The sequence below is a fragment of the Dermochelys coriacea genome, chromosome 2 (genome assembly GCF_009764565.3).
Source record: "Dermochelys coriacea isolate rDerCor1 chromosome 2, rDerCor1.pri.v4, whole genome shotgun sequence".
Lineage (NCBI taxonomy): Eukaryota > Metazoa > Chordata > Testudines > Dermochelyidae > Dermochelys > Dermochelys coriacea.
This window is the reverse complement of record NC_050069.1, coordinates 41,466,398-41,485,850: the sequence shown is the minus strand read 5'-3', so window position 1 is coordinate 41,485,850 and position 19,453 is coordinate 41,466,398. Positions and strand designations below refer to the sequence as shown.

General features: G+C 42.3%; 1 protein-coding gene across 2 annotated transcripts in view; it reads right to left on the bottom strand.

The window, feature by feature from the left end:
* Nucleotides 1-3,769: 3,769 nt before the first annotated feature.
* Nucleotides 3,770-19,453, bottom strand: part of NIPAL2 (NIPA like domain containing 2) — a 69,766-nt gene continuing 54,082 nt past the window's right edge. For both annotated transcript variants that reach the window (XM_038391058.2, XM_038391060.2), the window contains exons 8-11: nucleotides 16,218-16,306; nucleotides 12,432-12,495; nucleotides 9,366-9,460; nucleotides 3,770-9,027 (exon numbers count right to left, since the gene is read on the bottom strand). In XM_038391058.2, the coding sequence (XP_038246986.1) occupies nucleotides 8,933-9,027; nucleotides 9,366-9,460; nucleotides 12,432-12,495; nucleotides 16,218-16,306 (343 nt within the window). In that variant the 3' untranslated portion in view covers nucleotides 3,770-8,932. The remainder of the gene's footprint in view (nucleotides 9,028-9,365; nucleotides 9,461-12,431; nucleotides 12,496-16,217; nucleotides 16,307-19,453) is intronic.

Genomic DNA, 19,453 nt, shown 5'->3' with positions numbered 1-19,453 from the left:
CTTTCAGACAGTGGCACCACTGTGCCTGTGGGGCCTTGTGTTGAATGCAACCCTGTTTTACCGCCGCCCCCCCATATTTTCCTCTGTTGCTTTTCTCCATTCACCCCTCAGTAAATAAATATTTCCCTTTCCTGTATTCATTGTCCTCTTCCGGTATGTTTGTGTTCAGTCTGGGGGTTTGGAACAGGTGCCCCTGGGGTAGAAGGATTTTTTCCCTGCTGCATTTCTGCACGCGCTGTCTCTTGGCCAGAGCAGATGCCAGGTTGGCCATGAAGGCACTAAAGTTACACGTATATGTGACTTTGCATGTGCCTGCCAGGGGAAACTTAAGCAGCGGGGGGCCTTTAGGCACCTCCAGAGTTAGGCAGCAACTGAGAGGCGGCTGTGTGAATGTCAGTGGTGCCTAAATGTTAGCTTTAGATGCTTATGTTCCTTTGTGACTCTAGCCCCCTGTTTACTTATAACAGACTTCCACCATTTGGGCTGATCATTTCCATGCTGTGTCTGCCTCAGGCTGACTTTGTTTTGAAAGCTTCAGCAAAAATGGTTCAGCTGTTTCTGAAAATGAGATTAGAGAAAAATACGTTGTTTTGCCCCGTTTTGAAAAAAAAAATTGTACAACTGTTTTGTTGAGAAGCTCTAGCATCCCCATGCTTTGGAGGAAGGACCTGAAATTTGGCATGGCAGCTGCCCTGGTGTCAGGGATGTGCCTTTTACAGGCCCCTGGGGTGACCATTCACCCAAGTGACAAGCCTTTGAAAAATAGCAGTTTGCAAATGCTCAATAGCAATTTATTAGTGTTTGGCAGCTAAATGCTTCCATCTGCAGGGTCTGAGCTGGCCTCTCCTGGCTGCTGCAGCACTGGGCACAGTACTGAGAGCAAGGAAACTGTTTTTCTTGCGGTCTCAATGCTCCCTGCCTGCTGAGACCTTGGCAGCACCAATGCAGCCTGATTCAAAGCAGAGGGCATAAGAGCTGAACAGGGTGGTGGTGGGAATAGATTGGACTGGGAGCTCAGGTGGGAGAAGGGGGGGGAGAAATACAATGACTTCCTGACCCTGGTATAGCCCCTAGAGTAGACTAGCCTACACTGACAGCTGGGATGTTTCTGCTGAGAGTGAGAATCCCACTGTCTTGACTGATGTTAACGGCATTGACAGAAGCTCTCTTCCAGCAACATAGCTGTGCCTAGACTGAGGGTTTTGTTGGCATAGCTACATCAGTCAGGGATGTATTTTTTCACACCCTCACCTATGTGGCTATGCTGATATAACTTTTAAGCATAGACCAAGCCTGGGACTTGGAATCACAATATGAAGACTGCCTGGATATGGAGACTAGTACTGGGACAAGAAGCCGGGGGGGGGGACTTTGACTTGGTCTACAGTAAAGAGAAAGGAGGGGGGAGGTGTGTGTGAGAGAGAAAGAGAGAGACATGTTAAACTGACCTAATGTCTGGTGTAGACAGCACATGGTCAATTAAAGAATTAGTCCATGAACCTGGCTACTGCCTCTTGGGGAGGTGGATTACCTATGCTGCCAGGAGAACCTCTCCCATTAGCATACGTACTGAGTGTCTACACTGAATGCTACCGTGATGCAGCTGTAGCATTTCAAATGTAGACAAGCCCTGGACTGAGGCGCTGGAAGGCCAGGGGGACAGATGTGACTGGCACAGGGCTAGGCTGGGCAGACAGTGTCAGGGTTTGTGGGAAGAGGGGCAAAAGTGTCTATTATGCCCCTGAGTAAGGCTATGATTTAGTCATGGGGATTTTTAGTACAAGTCATAGGCAGGTCATGGGCAATAAACAAAAATTCACTGCTTGTAACCTGTCCATGACTTGTACTATAAATCCCCCTGACTAAATCTTTGGGTGGGAGGAGGTGCCCCAGAGGGAACCGCTGCTGGGGGGGAGGGCACCCCGAGGGCCACTGCTGGGAGGGGAGGTGGGAGGGGTGCTGCTGGGGGCACGGGACAGCAGCTCCAGCTGCCGGGTGAGGGGGGGGGTGGGCACTGAGCAGCGGCTGCTCCAGCCATCCCAGGCTGCTGCCGGAGTCCGCCGAGAGCAACTGCTCTGGCCACCCCAAGACTGCTGCTTGGGCAGTCCCCGGGGCCAGCTGCACTGGCCGCTGCCCAGGGTGGTCCCCAGGGTCCCCACAGTCAAACATGGAGTCCTACCCAGGAGATCTCAAGCCCCTCTAGAACCTGACACTGACTCCAACATTCCAGAGTCTCAGCATTCCTCTGCTCTCAGCAAATAGCTCTGAAACTCAGTCACCTACTGTGTCTCATTGCCCTCAAGTGGGCTGGTGCACATAGGAGAAGAAAACCTAGCTACCAGTTCCTCTCTTAGCTCAAGTAGTGGAGATCTGTGCTGTGACTACAAAGGGTCTAACACTCCTGCTGACCCATAAAGAGGTCAGTATGAGTCCACATGTTGGAATATGTTTTTTCCAAGTTGCTTTTTAAAAAGGCCTAGAAAAATATACACAAAAACTACAGTAAAGACCTGTTAAGGCTGCAAAGTCAATCAATCAGCCGCTAGGAAATGTCAGCAGTAAGGTGGGCTAGGTGTCCCTAGCCTCTGTTTGCCAGAAGCTGGGAATGGGCGACAGGGGATGGACCACTTGATGATTGCCTGTTCTGTTCATTCCCTCTGGGGCACCTGGCATTGGCCATTGTCGGAAGACAGGATACTGGGCTAGATGGACCTTTGTTCTGATCCAGTATGGCTGTTCTTATGGGCCATTCAGCCTTAGTTTGGGCATTTCCTAACTTTTGAGTGTGTGACAGTTTTGCAACCTGAATGTTCTTTTCCCACAGTTATTTGTGTGTGATTTTTATTGTTATTGCTGTGAGCATCTGGGCTTGTGAAAGACATGAAGGAAGAAAGTATTTGGCCGGCCTAGCTTACAGTTTAGGTCTTCTCTGGCCACCCTTTACTTGTGTAGGAAGCTCCTACTCACAGGAAAAGTCTTGCTCACTTGCTGCTCAGTGAAACTACCAGGCTCAAAGGCTGCAGCATTAGCCCCCCGAACACATGCTACCCGCAGAGGCTTTGGAATAGCACCCCAGGAGAAATGCCATAGCAAGCTCACCAGGGTTTCTCTGCCCATCTCCTTTTTCTTTGTTACCCTCCCTTCTGCTCTTTCAGAGGTGCTCTCTTCTGAGCCACAGTGGGGACTTTGTCAATCACACTTGAGGAATGAGGGCGCTTAGTAAATAGGAAACTAGGAATCTCTTTCACTTTGGCATGGCTTGCCCTTTTGTGGTTTCAGTGGAAAACTAGACTAAAGACCACAGAACTCTTCAGCGAACAACAAATGGCACAACAACAAATGGAGCTGAAAAGAATGCCAAGGTTGTCATTTCCCCATCAGTGGTCTGGACGGATTTCAACCTTGGAGAAACGTTTAAAATGCTTGGGGGCTGAAGCCTATCCAGGAAACAGGTGGTTTGCTTTACTAAGTGGCATGTGGAATGGTAAGTGAATAGTGCTGTGCCGGAGTCCAAACTGCAGCAGCTGTACAGCCATACACGCTGGGCTGCAGGAGGATATTTTTCATGTGATGCGTGGAAAAGAGCAGTAACCCTTGTTTGTTATATGAGGTCTTGCAGGACTTCGTTGGAAAACAGCCAGTTTAACATGGAAAAAAAGCCATTACAAATGAGTCACCGTAGCCACACTCAGAGTTCTCCAGCGTGGGCTTTCCGTTGCAAATACGCAGCTATCCGGAGCAGATAAGAATGATTTATCAAAATGAAGGTTTCTACCATAAATTAAATTATTACTTGAAATTATGCTAATATTCAATAAGTTTAAAATATGAATTTAAACTAGTCATAGTACAATAGCAACCGCAAAATAGTCATGCATGCTGCGTGGTGTGACATCACAAAGTGCATTCCAAAACCACCTAGACGCTCTATTCAGCCCGAGATGTTTTTAAGCGTCTAGTCCAAGGTACTTTATATAGCACTTAATAAGAAAGCATAGTTTAAGAAACTAATTTTTAGTCTGCAACTTGATTAGGTAGTTTGCTACTATTTAGCTGTTTGTTTTATCTGTATTGAATATTTGTGTGGGCCTAAGGTCAAGTTCAGAGGTAGCTATTTTGAGTCATCTGAAGGAGGCTGATGATGCTTCTTCCATCCCTACCCACTAGTACTAAGGTTTAAACTAGCTTAAGATTTGGATGGTGCTGACGAACATGTGTTAATAGGCTAGTGTGGACACAGCAGTGTGATTTTTAACGTATTCTAAATTGGTTCCAGTTTAATGCATGTTAAAGGCACATTCCCTTGTCTACACTAGTCTTCCAAATCCTAGTCCAGACAAGACCTCAAAGACTTGGTGACATTAGAAGAACACAAGCAAATGTATTACAGAAGTTAACAGCTAGTATGCTGAATTTAACAGTGATACAAGCCAGTTCAATCTACCCTGATGGTAGAGCTGGGCAAATAAAAAAAATTCTATTTGTAAACATGTTTGCCAAAGCCAACATGCCATTCAGTCTGTTTACATCTGAACTCTTTCTTTAAGCCTTCATATGACTTTTCTTTCCATGAATGATTGTAGAACTTTCTCTTTGTGCAGATATGGGAGCCAAGCTATCAGGGCTGGTGTCATGTCTCTGTCATCCAAACAGGAAACAGAAACCATAGCATGTGACCAATCATATAGAATACTTCATTACAAATACTGAAACGCTTGCTGTGACCAGTTAGTGACAACCTATAGTCCCCCAGCTATGTCTGTGAAACATATGGGTTGAGCAGCTTTGCATAGTAAACAAATACATGAGAGCAATAATCCGTTTGCAGCCAACAATATGCAATCAGGGCAAAAGCTAAATCCAATGCATAGGTAATTTGCAACCAGTAGACCTGCTCTACTCCTAGCCTTGAAAGTAGAAGGGCTTGACATCCTGGCATCTGAATGAGCAGTTCAATTGCTGATTGACTAGGGTCATCCTTAGGCTTCCTTTATTATTATTCCCATGGGGCTGGAATTCTACAGTAGAGTCAGATTTAAGATTCAGGTACCATGCTCATGGATAGCATCCTTGTCTGGCTTATAGGCACAGAGAGTTGAGTTGCGGAGCCTATATTTAGAAGAAAATTGATAACAGTTTTCAAATTAGAACTAATGAGAACGTGATTAAACAGGTGGCTTTAACACTGTTTTACATTAAATTAATGTATTATTGCAGGACATAGAGTTAATGCCTTAAACATGCATCGCTTCCTGTGGATATGAATGATTAAACCAATTGTTACATTTTGCTAGGTCACATCAGGAAAAATTGAACTGATTGATTTAAGCCTCCAGCACAGGCACACACTTGCCAACACTCAGCTGGAGATTTCCAAGCCTGGAATAGGCATTGCCTCCCCTATTGCAATTTGCTGGAGTCTGCCACCACTGTGCTTGCCAGAATTATCAAGCTTGTTAGAGGAACAGCATTGGCATTTGTCCTTTGTGCGATAGTTGATGTCCATAAATCCAAACCAGTGTTAAGACAGGAACAGAACTTGTCTTCCCCCTCCTCCCCCTCACCTTCTTTTAATTCATTTCCTTGAGGTTTAATAGTGTGCTTAACAGGCTCAGTAGTATCCCTTATCCTCTCTAACATAGCGAGCCAAGAAAAAGCAAAGACACAGAGGCTGTTAGTAGGCAATTCTACCTGCGAGTGGAGGTGACTGCTTGTAATGCATCACAAGGCAATAAAATACATCAACCACTTAGATATTTCAACCTCTAGTGTTCCAAGAATAGATGCTCTATATTTTTACAAAGAAACTGTAATGAAGGATATAACGAGAATGAATTTAATAGAAATACTAAACATCACCATTCCCCATGTAATCTTGTTTTCTTTGAACAACGTTTAATTGCTATTATTAGCAAAAAAGGAGGTGGCAGACCAGCCTCTACCACTCGAGTGTTCTCCTGAATAGGGGGAATTCTCAGTTGGTCATTACCAGCCATTTTAAGGCCACTTTGCACCACTTACATGACACTAAATGGACCTAGACTGGGCAATCTGGTCCTAAAAGTCTATTGATGACACACTAATTTTTGAATAAAATTATAAACAAATCTAGGTGGCTGAGCTTTTGAGTTGTGTCCATGTGACCATCCACCAAAGTGGATCTTGCACTTTTGGGAGAGAGAAAGGTTAAGTCATTTGCAAAAGTCCCATGCAGAATCAATAGCAGAGCCATGATTAGAATTCAAAAGTTCCCGTTTCCAGTCCCATATTCAAGTTAAAGTTCTGATTTCCCCTGCACAGTATCTATCAGCAGTGTAACAAGGGTTGAATCAATCCCGCTGGCCCTGGTTTGTCAGACTTACAAACTAGACACTGCAGAAACCATTCAGAGGGGCTGACTTTGGGCTACCCTTCTATTTATTTCTGTAGATTTTATATTGTACCTATTCAGGCTCTAGGCAGATTCAACTTGCAGAACAGGTTTTAAAGGTCACATTTGGCCCAAGATATTGATCTTGGGGGAAGAAAAGATTCTTGCAAAATTTAATACAATAAAAACATTTCTATGTTTTTCTTTAGAGTCCAATGAAAAGGTTTATGTTTTAACAAACATTCCTCTATAGTGTTTGCAACCTAAACATCACTAGGGCAATCTGAAATTGACTAGAAGCGGATTCTAAACACAGTGAAACTGACAAGTTTATTTTTGGGGGCAGTAATAATGAATGCCCATTACTATATATTACAATAGTGTAATGTGAACTTATGTAGATTAATTGAAGTGTGCCTAAGTCTCTATATCAGGTCTTATGACCATTGTTAATTGTGTAATTAGTGGCTCCTAGAACTTTTAATCAATATATCAATTTCAATTACACTTAATTTTACACCGAAAGTTATCCCTCCCCATCTATAGAACATCATTTTATTTTTTATTAAACCGTCAGAAGGAGGTGATGTGTCACACAGAATTACAGTACTTTTAAAATAAAAAATGGATTTACCCAGAGATTTTGCATTCAGTCTCCTACTGTCACTAGAAAATCCTGGGAGAATTTCCTCCTTCACCCCTCCCAAATTGTGGAAACAAATTTCAGAGGTATCTGCTGCCAAGACTTAAAAAAAAAATATTTCTAGGAAATAATAGCAATGAAATTTATAGACATCTTATTTCCATCTTTAGCACACATTTTCACTTGACAGGTAAAAAGGGTGCTTAAAATTGAGCTACAAAGGAAAGAAAAATTCAGTTAGTATCCTTTTGATTCTTTAGGGTGTGTTAAAAAAATCTGCATTTTTACCAGAGATTGATCAGTAATGTAAAGTCTAGTCTTTCCTGTTTTTGCTGGAAGACTCATTGGGCATCTGAGAGATATAGATGGGCAGCTTCCTTGAATTTTAATAGAAAACTGGGGGAGGGTGGTATTGAATCCCTGGGTACCTGACTCTATATCAATTTGCAAAAGCTTAAATCATAAATTAAAAAATTCCCTGAATCTTGGATGTAGGGAGATTAATGTATAGCAATATGTACCATTTTCTAGGTACTTCAACATGTCTAATAAACAAATCAGTGTTTAAACTACTAAAGTCACTTTGACTGGATCTCTTCTAAAATAAAAATACTGACTACAAAAATATTGTGTTTAGAAGAGGCATCATTCAGCAGACCCCATTGAGCTGGCTGCATATGATATATGACATACTTTTAAAAGAGCAAAAGTATTTTGTACAAGGTTCAAATAGTAACTCTGAACACTTATAAAGTGCTTCTTCTTTTCCCCCAGAGCACCTATCTAATCCTCACAACACACCCATGAGGTAGATTAGTATTAGCAGATAGAAGCAGAAACTGAGGCTGTGTATCTCCCTATGGCCATAAGTAACTTTCTCCTATGAGTCAGAAGCTAAAGTAGGATTACGGCTTTCTGACTCGAAGCTCCAAGCTCCGTCTGTGTGACCACAGCTGCTGCCAGCACTAGCTCTCTAGCTTACTGCAGGGAAGTCTTTTTATGAAGGAAAAAGATATATTTTAGCCCAGTGACTTAGCCTTCGTGATCCTGATTCGTTTACCCACACGATATTTCCGTTGACTTCATGGACTGGGCCCCATATATTGAACGCACTTTTTCCCCAGCCGAGCCTATTCAAAATACAACAGCAGTGGAAGGTTGGCTTCCTATTTCTCTATTGGAAGAGTGTGCACCCTCTTCAAAATCCCCACCAAAAACGTATATTTTTTAATGAAGACAGAGGGGGTAAGGATCAGAATGGATTGTATTGAAATAGCTGCTTGCTGCTCCAGTCCAGTAGGACAGAGACAAATTCCCGTCCCAGAGGGCTCCTTTGGAGGAATTGATAATGCCAAGCCTTTTACCATATCTCAACATAAATTACATACCATGTGAATGCATCCATATTTATATATTGGAACAAATCCCACTCACTGTACTCACATGTGTAGTTCCTTTGAAGGCAACGGGACTAGCTGTATGAATAAGGCAAGCAGGATTTCTCCCAACAGATGCTTTCATAGAAACACACTATATTTTGATGACTTATTTTTAAAGGAATTAAGCACCTATAAATTCAGGCAGGTGAAGTGGGTGCTTTGGAAAATCCCACTGTGTGGCTAGTTGCATCTTTAGGCATCTAAATATCTTTAAATATCTGGCCCTAAACCACCAGTAAGAGGTATTTTACCAGGAAAATATCCAGCTCCATTTAATGGTTACTAGCTTTATAGCTCTCCTGGATCATCGTAACACATTTGTGATAGGCAGGGGACCCTTAAGGATACTTAAATAACTCTAAGGGTTCTCAACATAAAATAACATGACATACACACTGAATGTATGCAATCAACATGGGATGCTGAATATGATGTCAATGAATAGAGAGTTCCTATTGTTAACTGGAATTGAGGGTGCTCTTAGCTCTGAGCCCTCGCCAAGTCATCTTCATCATGCAAAGTGCCATAGGATAAGCTGTTTGAATCCGGCTGTATTTTGTCAGTCATTTTTTTTCCTGTGAGAATGGGAAAAAACAAAAAAACTCAATGAAAAAAAAATCATAATTCTGCTAATCCATTATTTTTCTGTTAAGGCTCCTCAGTCTAGATGCCTTTTGTTTTCCTTGATAGGCTGTGGCAACAGTTAAGAAATAATTTAAGAAAGTCTTTGAAAAAAAATCAATTGGAAATAGGAATAGAAATGAAGAAAAAAGTAAGTTTATTAAATATGATTGGAGGATATTTCTACTTCAATTCTCCCCATTCATTCCCCACTCCATTACCTAGTGCATTTAGACTTTTAAACATAGATGACTGACAAATATTTGACAAAGAACTTCAAAATCATGCTTACCAGGAATGTGTCCACAGTCAATATAAGGAACTTGCAAACGCTCCTCTTCTCGATTTCGTGTGATTACAAACACGCCAAGAAATGATAGAAGACACCTACAAAGGCATTGTGAAAATAAGGTTAGAAGCAGTTCATTGCATTTGAAATGTGCCTCTTGTCTTGGGTATCCATGTTTCTCTCTCAACAGCTTCCAAATCTGAGCTGCTCAGTTTACAAGTAAAGAGAACTAGTTTTTCAGCCCAGCAAACTCATCCAGGGCTCAGTGGGTCTGTCTACACAGCAAAGAAAAAACTGCGGCTGGTCCATGCCAGCTGACTCAGGCTCGCATGGCTCAGTCTGTGCGGCTATTTCATTGCTATGTAGGCTTCTGAGCTCAGGCTGGAGCTTGAGCTCTGTGTGACGGTGCACCCCATAAGGCTTTATGGAAATATGCTTATAAGTATATATATATGACATAACTGGAAAATGTTTTATGCTACATATGCCATGTAATATATCTCTGTAAAGGTTATGAATCTACTCATCCTATTTGTATGCATGTATCATCTTTGTACTTGAAGTTATGAACATTGGCTGTGCACTTGCTTGATTTTTAAGTAGCTTTTGTAAAGCATCTGGTCAACTTCTTGAGAAAGGAATGTGCAAATTAAGTGCCCAATCAAGAAGCACTTAAGGGACAATGGATCGGAAGGCTCCAATCCACATAAGAAATCTACATGAGGACATTCAAGGTAACATGTGAACAAGCCTGTAAAAACTGAATCATGCATGGACATGTGACTTGCCCATGTGACTCCAAAACTCCATCTTGGAGCTGGACTTTGCATAGGAGAGAGGAGGGGGTCTCCACCCACAAGGGTGTTAAAAGTCTATTAAAACCCCTGGGAGACCCCTCCATTTTGTCTTCAGCTGGCTAAAGAGAGAGCCTCTCCACCCCCAACAATACCTGAAAGAAACTGGAACAAAGGACAGTAACTACAGGGGGTGTGAGTGATTGCTGGACCCAGACTAGAAGGAGACTATCTGTACAAGGAAGCTTACTGGGTGAAGTTTTTATCTGTATTCAGTTTTCTTAGACATAGACTTGCGTGTTCTATTTTATTTTGCTCGGTAATTCACTTTGTTCTGTCTGTTACTACTTGGAACCACTTAAATCCTACTTTTTGTATTTAATAAAATCACTTTTTACTTATTAATTAGCCCACAGTATGTATTAATACCTGGGGGGGCAAACAGCTGTGCATATCTCTCTCTCAGTGTTATAGAGGGCGAACAATTTATGAGTTCACCCTGCATAAGCTTTTAAACAGGGCAAAATGGATTTATTTGGGGTTTGGATCCCATTGGGAGTTGGGTATCTGAGTGTTAAAGACAAGAACACTTCAATAAGTTGCTTTTATTTAAGTATTCAGCTTTGGGGCATGTGGTTCAGACCCTGGGTCTGGGTTTGAAGCAGACTGGCATGTCTGGCTCAACAAGACAGGGTGCTGGAGTCCCAAGCTGACAGGGAAAGCAGGGGCAGAAGTAATCTTGTCATATCAGTTGGCAGCCTGAAGGGGGTTTCTGTGATCCAACCCATCACACTCTGGAACCCGCTACCCCACAGGATCCTAGAGGCCAGGCTCTAGCCTGAGCCCAGACATCTGCACAGCAACGAAACAGCCCTGAGGTTTTTCTTTGTGTGTAGACATACCCACACAAAGGTGTGTAGACAACCCCACAGGCTGGGCTCTTAAATGGGAGTGAGATCTGAGAAGGTAACAAAGGTTCTGGGGACCAAATTATGCTCTTGACAATCCCTCAGCAGTTTATGAATTCCTGTGGGGTTTCAAAGGCTGTTTGCCTTACTCACATACCTAGTTTCACTGACTTCAAAGGAACTGATGTGAGAAAGGTGAGCTGAGCCCCAAACTAAGCCACCACAAGGAAAACACATTTGCATCCTGGAACAATTGTTTGTGGAGTATCTAGACTAACATTTACAGTTACATTGATGATCAGTTAACTCAAGTTACAACACAACCAAAAACTCTAGTCTTGACAGGTCCTCTGTTTCGCTCATTTTACTTTTGTGTCTCACAACCAGGCTTCTGGCCAGCAGTGATTTTGAACTGCTTGGTAAGTGTCTTCTGTCCATCCAAGGCTGTCCATAACATCAACTTCATGCCTGCCAAGTGTGTGCATTTAATTTGCGTATCTTCATTTTCTACCACTTTCACTACAAACACTGTCAGTCACACAAACCATTTAAATAGTTCTATGGGGCTGCTCAGTCCTACCTGCAGTGGGAGTGATCACATACAATTATCAGTTGTGTTTGTTTGACTACATTAGGACCAGGCATCTGATTAAGAATTTTGGGAACTGTTCTTCCACTTGTGTGTTAAGTATCCCATTCCCATCAACAATGATCTCTCATCTATCACCTGGACCGCCACTCCTGGGGAATCTGTGGCGGCTCCTGTTTCACTTGGCTGCATGACAGGTAGGTTGCCCTTCAAGCATTTACTGCTACCACTTATTTAGCATGACATGATCTATAATCACCGACAGGCAGATTGTCCCTTCCTGTCCAAAGACAACAGGAGAGAGGCAGGCCTTTACTAAAGTGAGCATGGTGCCTTCTGGGTGATTAACTAACACTATTGCCCATGGCTAGTAGCAGCAGAGAACAGCAGGACATGCAGGTAGAAGACAACATGGACTTTTCTAGCACTAATCAGTACTTACTCCATAATGCAATCATTGATGGAAAACAGTCAATGATTTGTCTCATTTACAAGGGGAACATGTGATGTTCGCTTTTCATTCCACTGTGGGGGAGTGGGAGAGATAGAGTCTCACAAATGGCTAATACTAATATTTTTACAGCTTTGGATTCAAAAACAGGCCCTTACAAGAAAATACAAATATTATCCTTTGCAATGTTTTTTATCCTATAACAGCTGCCCCCTAACACATTGCAATGGAATAGTTTCTTCTTCAGGAGAAAAGGAAAACTTGTTTGGAAAGGTAAGGGCTGTTTTGATACTAACTTTGTTACAGATTTTCAGTAGATACACTTACCCGAATAGAAACATGAACACACTCAGCAAAGCTGCACCTTGGAATTCCTGATAAAATATGACCCCTAGAATGTGACAGAAACAAGAACTGCAGATCTTGAACAAATTCCAAGTGATGTGAATTACTGATGACAGGGTCAGAAGCTAGGTTATAATCAAGTGGAAAAAAACCCCAAATATATCAATACAAATTTTGGATGGGTTCATATTATATGCCCGTATTCAGTATCTATGCCTTTTTTTAGATAATGGTAATTGCATAATTCTTGACAAGATCTCACTCTACAGGTTTGGACTTCTTGCTTGTATTGTTAATTATTCAGTATAGTCTCATTTTATATTCCCAACAACTGAAAATCCTTGTTAAGTGTAAAAGATATTTTTAAAGAATGAAACCTTGTTGAATTACATATAGGTCCTTACACAGGGTTTATTCAGGTCAGGCTCAGACTGAGGGCTTGTCTACATGCAGAGTTGCAACAATTTAACTAAAGGTGTTGTTTTAAATGAATTTAGTTAAGTACAAAAAGCTTACTTCAGATTAATTCAGGTTTATTTGGGTTTATCTTAGTCAATTAGGAACACATTTAAAACTGCAATAAGTTCCTCTTAAACCACATAGGGGCTTGCACCATTTCAGCTGGTTTAACTAAACAGGTGCAGATTTGAATATTGACCAGAGGATCTCAAACTGTGGTCCACCGACCACCAGTGGTCTGCAACTCCTGCAGGTGGTCCACAGATAGTTCCCTCTAAGGTGCGTGCATAGTTGGCTGCACATGAGAGAATGAAAGGTAGCCCACCTAACTTTATGTCAGTTCCATATTGTAGGGCTGCAGGAGAGAGAGGGAGAGACCCCCACACACACCCTCCTTTGCAGCCCCAGCTTGGGGGCTGCCGCGGTGGGGGAGAAAGGTTACATCCATCACATTAGAAAGGTAAGACTACTGATATTAAAATATGAGTTGTGTGCTTTTATTTGTAGAACAAAAAAAGTTAATTATTGTTATGGTTTTTTTATACAGCGCTTTTATCCAAAGTGCTTTACAATAGTTAGCTAATGGTACAAACAACATTTGGAAAGATTATTTAAGTGGTCCGCCGAGACCCTCCGCAATTTTCAAGGGGTCTACAAAAAAAAAAGTTTGAGAACCACTTATCTAGATGATTCTGAATAAGGATCTGGCCTTTAAAAAAAGTAGGCACAAGACCAAACTCCCCACGATTACTCCAGTGCAACTCCTGTTGGCCAATGTCTCCTCTCAGTCAAAAAGTGTAGGTCTGTTCTAACACAGCTGATGAAGCAATTTTCATGGAACTCCCTTCAGCATTAATGGAAGTTCTGAATATTAAATTCTCTGCAGACCAATGACAGGACTGCTCCTGTGTGTATTAAAATCGGTCATAAATATTATAGCTGTATAATTTTGGCTTATTGCTGACATAGCATCTTTAGGTACATCTACACTGCAATAAATAAAATACATACATAAAGAATTAGGGCTCACTTTATATTATTATTATTGATTACAAATATTTGCACTGTAAAAAAGATAAACAAAATAAATAGTATTTTTCAGTTCACTTCATATAAATACTGCAGTCAATCTCTTTATCATGAAAGGGCAACTTACAAATGTATAATTTTTTTTTTTTGCATACCTGCACTCAAAAATAAAACAATGCCAAACTTTAGGCCATACAAGTCCACTCACTTCTTGTTCAGCCAATTGCTAAGACAAACAAGTTCATTTATCTTTACGGGAGAGAATGCTGCCTCCTTCTAATTTACAATGAAAAGTGAGAACAGGTGCTAAACATTCAAATGCCCCTTCATGCTTCCATTCCAGAGGACAAGCTTCCATGCTGATGGCGGGTTCTGCTCTATAATAATCCAAAGCAGTGCGGACTGACACACATCCATTTAAATCATTTGAGTCAGATACCACCAGCAGAAGGTTGATATTCTTTTTTGGTGGTTTGGGTTCTCTAGTTTCCATATCGGAGTGTTGCTCTTTTAAGACTTCTGAAAGCATGTTCCACACCTCGTCCCTCTCAGATTTTGGAAGCCACTTCAGATTCTTAAACCTTGGTCAAGTGCTGTAGCTATCTTTAGAAATCTCATATTGGTACCTTCTTTGTGTTCTGTCAAATCTGCAGTGAAAGTGTTCTTAAATCAAACAACATATGCTGGGCTGCCATAACAGGAAAATAAGGCAAAATGTGCATAAAACCATGAGTAGGAGACATACAATTCTCCCCCAAGGAGTTCAGTCACAAATTTAATTAGCACATTATTTTTTTAAAATGAGTGTCATCAGCATGGATGCATGTCCTCTGGAATGGTGGCTGAAGCATGAAGGGGTATACGAATGTTTAGCACATCTGGCATGTAAATACCTTGCAACACTGGCTACAAAAGTGCCATGTGAATGCCTGTTCTCACTTTCAGATGACATTGTAAAGAAGCAGCAAGCAGCATTATCTCCTATAAATATAAACAAACTTGTTTGTCTTAGCGCTTGGCTGAACAAGAAGAAAGACTGAGTGGACATGTAGACTCTAAAGTTTCACATTGCTTTGTTTTTGAGTGCAATTATGTAACCAAAAAAAATCTACATTTGTAAGTTGCACTTTCATTATAAGGAGATCACACTACAGTACTTGTATGAGGTGAATTTAAAAAATATTATTTATTTTATCTTTTTCACAGTAAAAATATTTGTAATAAAATAATATAAAGTGAGCACTGTACACATTGTGTTCTGTGTTGTAATGGAAATCAATATATTTGCAAATGTAGAAAAGCATCCAAAATATAATAAATGTAAATTGGCATTTCATTATTGTTTAACAGTTCAATTAAAACTCAGATTAATCACAATTATTTTTTTAATCTAGTTAATTTGTTTTGCGTTAATTTCTTAAGTTAACTGTGATTGATTGACAGCCCTAAAAATTTTAAAAACCTGTGTCAGTGAGTCTTAGAGCCCGAGTCAATAGATTTGGGCTCATGCTGTGGGGCTTAAAATAATAATATAGACATTCCTAATCAGGCTGGAGACCCATCCCCTTTGCCAGGTTTCAAAGCCTGGGTTCCAGCTCAAGCCCAAATGTCCACACTGCTATTTTTAGCCTAACAAGCCTGAATCAATTGACCCAGGCTCAGAGACTCACTGCTGCAGAATTTGTTTTCAGTTCAGATGTCTTCATCTTTCTCTCCTCTCTTGTTCTTTCAGTGCAGACAATTTCCAAGATTTTCAGTCTCTTTTTAATGAGATCAAGTTCAAAGTTCTCACCCAGAATAAAATGTTATAAGGTTTAAAGGCCTTTGGAGTATTTTATTTCCTTCACTTAACCTAGAATTCAGCCTTCTGAAATATAATACACAAACTACTACAAAACACAGCTGTCTGTCATTTGAGTAGCTTGCCACACTATTAAAATTACTTTACCAGCTAGGATATGGAGACGCCAATGTACACATGGTAAACAGATTTATGGTACTTCCAGAGGAGGCTAATACTAATGACAGTACCTAATAAGCCAGTAAAGCAGAATAAACTGTACATGGCTGTACTATACTGGAAAAGCTAGAATCTGATGGCATTTAATTTTATTTCAAAGTTCTGAACTTATGATCATTTTCAAAATATACATCTGTCATATTACATAAAGATCTCTCCCTGAAGATAAAAGTGATCTGTTTGCATTCCTGATTCAAAGAAGAGAATTCAATCTTGCTATTTAGAAAGAGCTTTTGTTTGGACAGAAAATAAAAACAAACCTGCAATGATGGCGTTGGTTGTGAAGAACACAAAGTTAATCGGCACAATGACTGTTGCATTGTAGAGTTGCATAGCTTGATTTAAGAACCTAAAAGAAGACAGTTATTACATCTCCTGGACACAAAGTGTGCTGTGCACTAAATGTAGTAATAGGTGTAATACTTTCACATCAAAACAACTAACAGCACAGTACAAGTTGGCGTCTGCAGCAGATATGCATACTGGTTTTGAACGAGCATAGTACAAATGAATAGTGCAAGATAAAAGATGATGAGCACAGAAAATCCAACTCTGAATCAATGAGAGTAATGTTGCACGACTGCCAAATTATTCCTGCCTATTAGCAGGAGTAAGACCTGGCCTGGAGACACATAGCTAAATGCTGATTAGCATGATGAGGCTTAAGTTTTCATCTCTTCAGACACCCACGCTCTTCCCCTTTTCAAGGGCTTGATCCAAAGCCCACCAAAGTCAACAGGAATCTTTCCACTGACTGGGCTTTGCATTGGGCCCTTATACCCGGCATAGAATAACAGAATCATAGACGATTAGGGTTGGAAGAGACCTCAGGAGGTCATCTAGTCCAACCCCCTGCTCAAAGCAGGGCCAACACCGACTAAATCATCCCAGCCAGGGCTTTGTCAAGCCAGGCCTTTAAAACTTCTAAGGATGGAGATTCCACCACTTCCCTAGGTAACTCATTCAAGTGGTTCACCACCCTCCTAGTGAAATAGTGTTTCCTAATATCCAACTTAGACTTCCCTCACTGCAACTTGAGATCATTTCTTCTTGTTCTGTCATGTGCCACCACTGAGAACAGCCTAGCTCCTTCCTCTTTGGAACCCCCTTTCCGGTAGTTGAAAGCTGCTATCAAATCCCCCCTCACTCTTCTCTTCTGCAAACTAAACAATCCCAGTTCCTTCAGCCTCTCCTCATAAGCCATGTGCCCCAGCACCCTGATCATTTTAATTGCCCTCCGCTGGACTCTCTCCAATTTGTCCACATCCTTTCTGTAGTGGGGGGCCCAAAACTGGATGCAACCCCCCAGATGTGGCCTCACCAGTGTCGAATAGAGGGGACTAATCACTTCCCTCGATCTGCTGGCAATGCTCCTACTAATGCAGTCCAATATGCTGTTAGCCTTCTTGGCAACAAGGGCACACTGCTGACTCATATCCAGCTTCTCGTCCACTGTAATCCCCATGTCCTTTTCTGTGGAACTGCTGCTTAGCCTGTCGGTCCCCAGCCTGTAGCGGTGCATGGGATTCTTCCGTCCTAAGTGCAGGACTCTGTGCTTGTCCTTGTTGAACCTCATCAGATTTCTTTTGGCCCAATCCTCCAATTTGTCTAGGTCACTCTGGACCCTATGCCTACCCTCCAGCATGTCTACCTCTCCCCCCAGTTTAGTGTCATCTGCGAACATCATCCAGATCATTAATGAGGATGTTGAACAAAACTGGCCCCAAGACCAACCCCTGGGGTACACTGCTTGATACCAGCTGCCAGCTAGACATTGAGCCATTGATCACTACCTGTTGAGCCCGACAATCTGGCCAGCTTTCTATCCACCTTATAGTCCATTCATCCAATCCATACTTTTTTAACTTGCTGGCAAGAATACTGTGGGAGACAGATTATGTTTATGAGCAAGGAAGGAAGCAGAAGATTTGAGCCTTTACTCCGCTTAGCGCAGAGGAATAAGGCCTGGTCTCCACACAGAAGTTAGTATAACTTTCCTTATTTTGGTGGGAGCTGGCATGTGTCCACACACATCTCCCATTGCAAGATCACTGGATTTGCATTTATTTAATGAAGCCAGTTTGCAAATGCCACAACTCTATTTTTCAAAAAGAAAAGGAGTACTTGTGGCACCTTAGAGACTAACAAATTTATTAGAGCATAAGCTTTCGTGAGCTACAGCTCACTTCATCGGATGCATTTGAATGCATCCGATGAAGTGAGCTGTAGCTCACGAAAGCTTATGCTCTAATAAATTTGTTAGTCTCTAAGGTGCCACAAGTATTCCTTTTCTTTTTGCGAATACAGACTAACACGGCTGCTACTCTGAAACCTGACAACTCTATTTTGGTGGCAGTTAAATCGATTTAGCTCCAGTGGATGCATCCCACTTCTTATAAAAGTGAACAGTCCTCTCATTACTATCCCACACTGCACCAGTCGCTGCAGAATTGACCTCTCTGTGGGGGTCAGTATGCCTGGAAACCAGTCCTCTGTTTAAACAGCTCTGGCAAATCCACATGGGCCCCATTTGCAAGCCACTTTGGTAGCAAGCAACTACCATTTTTCAGAGACACACAACTTCTCGGAGAAAATTCAAAAGAGCTATCATGCAGGCCTCATACATTTGTATGGACCCTTCTGGAGCTCACTGCCTTCAAAGATAGGTGGCAGGAGGAGCATGTGCAATCACAGCAGGGAACTAGTTGGCAGAGTGTCAAAGTGTACAAGCGCCTGCTATTCCCCAAGACAAAAAGTCAGAGTCAGAGCAGGAAAAAGGAGCTCACCAATCTGCCAGCACGTTAAGAACAAACAATGACACCTCCAGTAAAGCACCCAATACCCTTTTATGGTATTTAACCTTAACATTTAATTTAACTTGTGCCCACACATCATGCAAGACTTTCACCCCAGTTCCAGCTCCTGTACTCTGAACAAAAGGGGCTTAAAAAGCCACAGATTCAGACAGGGAAGAATGCCCCCTTCCCTATGTCAGAGGCAAACAGCCACGGGCTGTTTGCTGAGGGCCCCCACTAGGATTGCCAACTTTCTAATTGCACAAAACAGGACACAAGTCCTGCCCCTTCCACAAAGCCCTGACCCCGACTCACTACATTCCTCCTCCCTCGGTGGCTCGCTGTCCGCCACCCTCACTCACTTTCACTGGGCTGGGGTGTGAGAGGGGGTGAGGGCTTTAACTGGGGGTGCGGGCTCTGGGGTGGGGCCAGAAATGAGGGGTTCAGGGTGCAGGAGGGGGCTCCAGGCTGGGAATTGGGGTGTGGGAGGGGGTGAGGGCTCCAGCTGGGGGCTCTGGGGTAGGGCCGGGGATGAGGGATTTGGGGTCCAGGAGGGAGCTCCAGGTTTGGGGGGCTCAGGACTGGGGCATGGACTCGGGGGTTGGGGCACCGGCTTATCTCCGGCAGTTCTCGGTCAGCAGTGCAGCGGAGGGGCTAAGGCAGGCTTCCTGCCTGTCCTGACTCTGTGCTGAGCCCTGGAA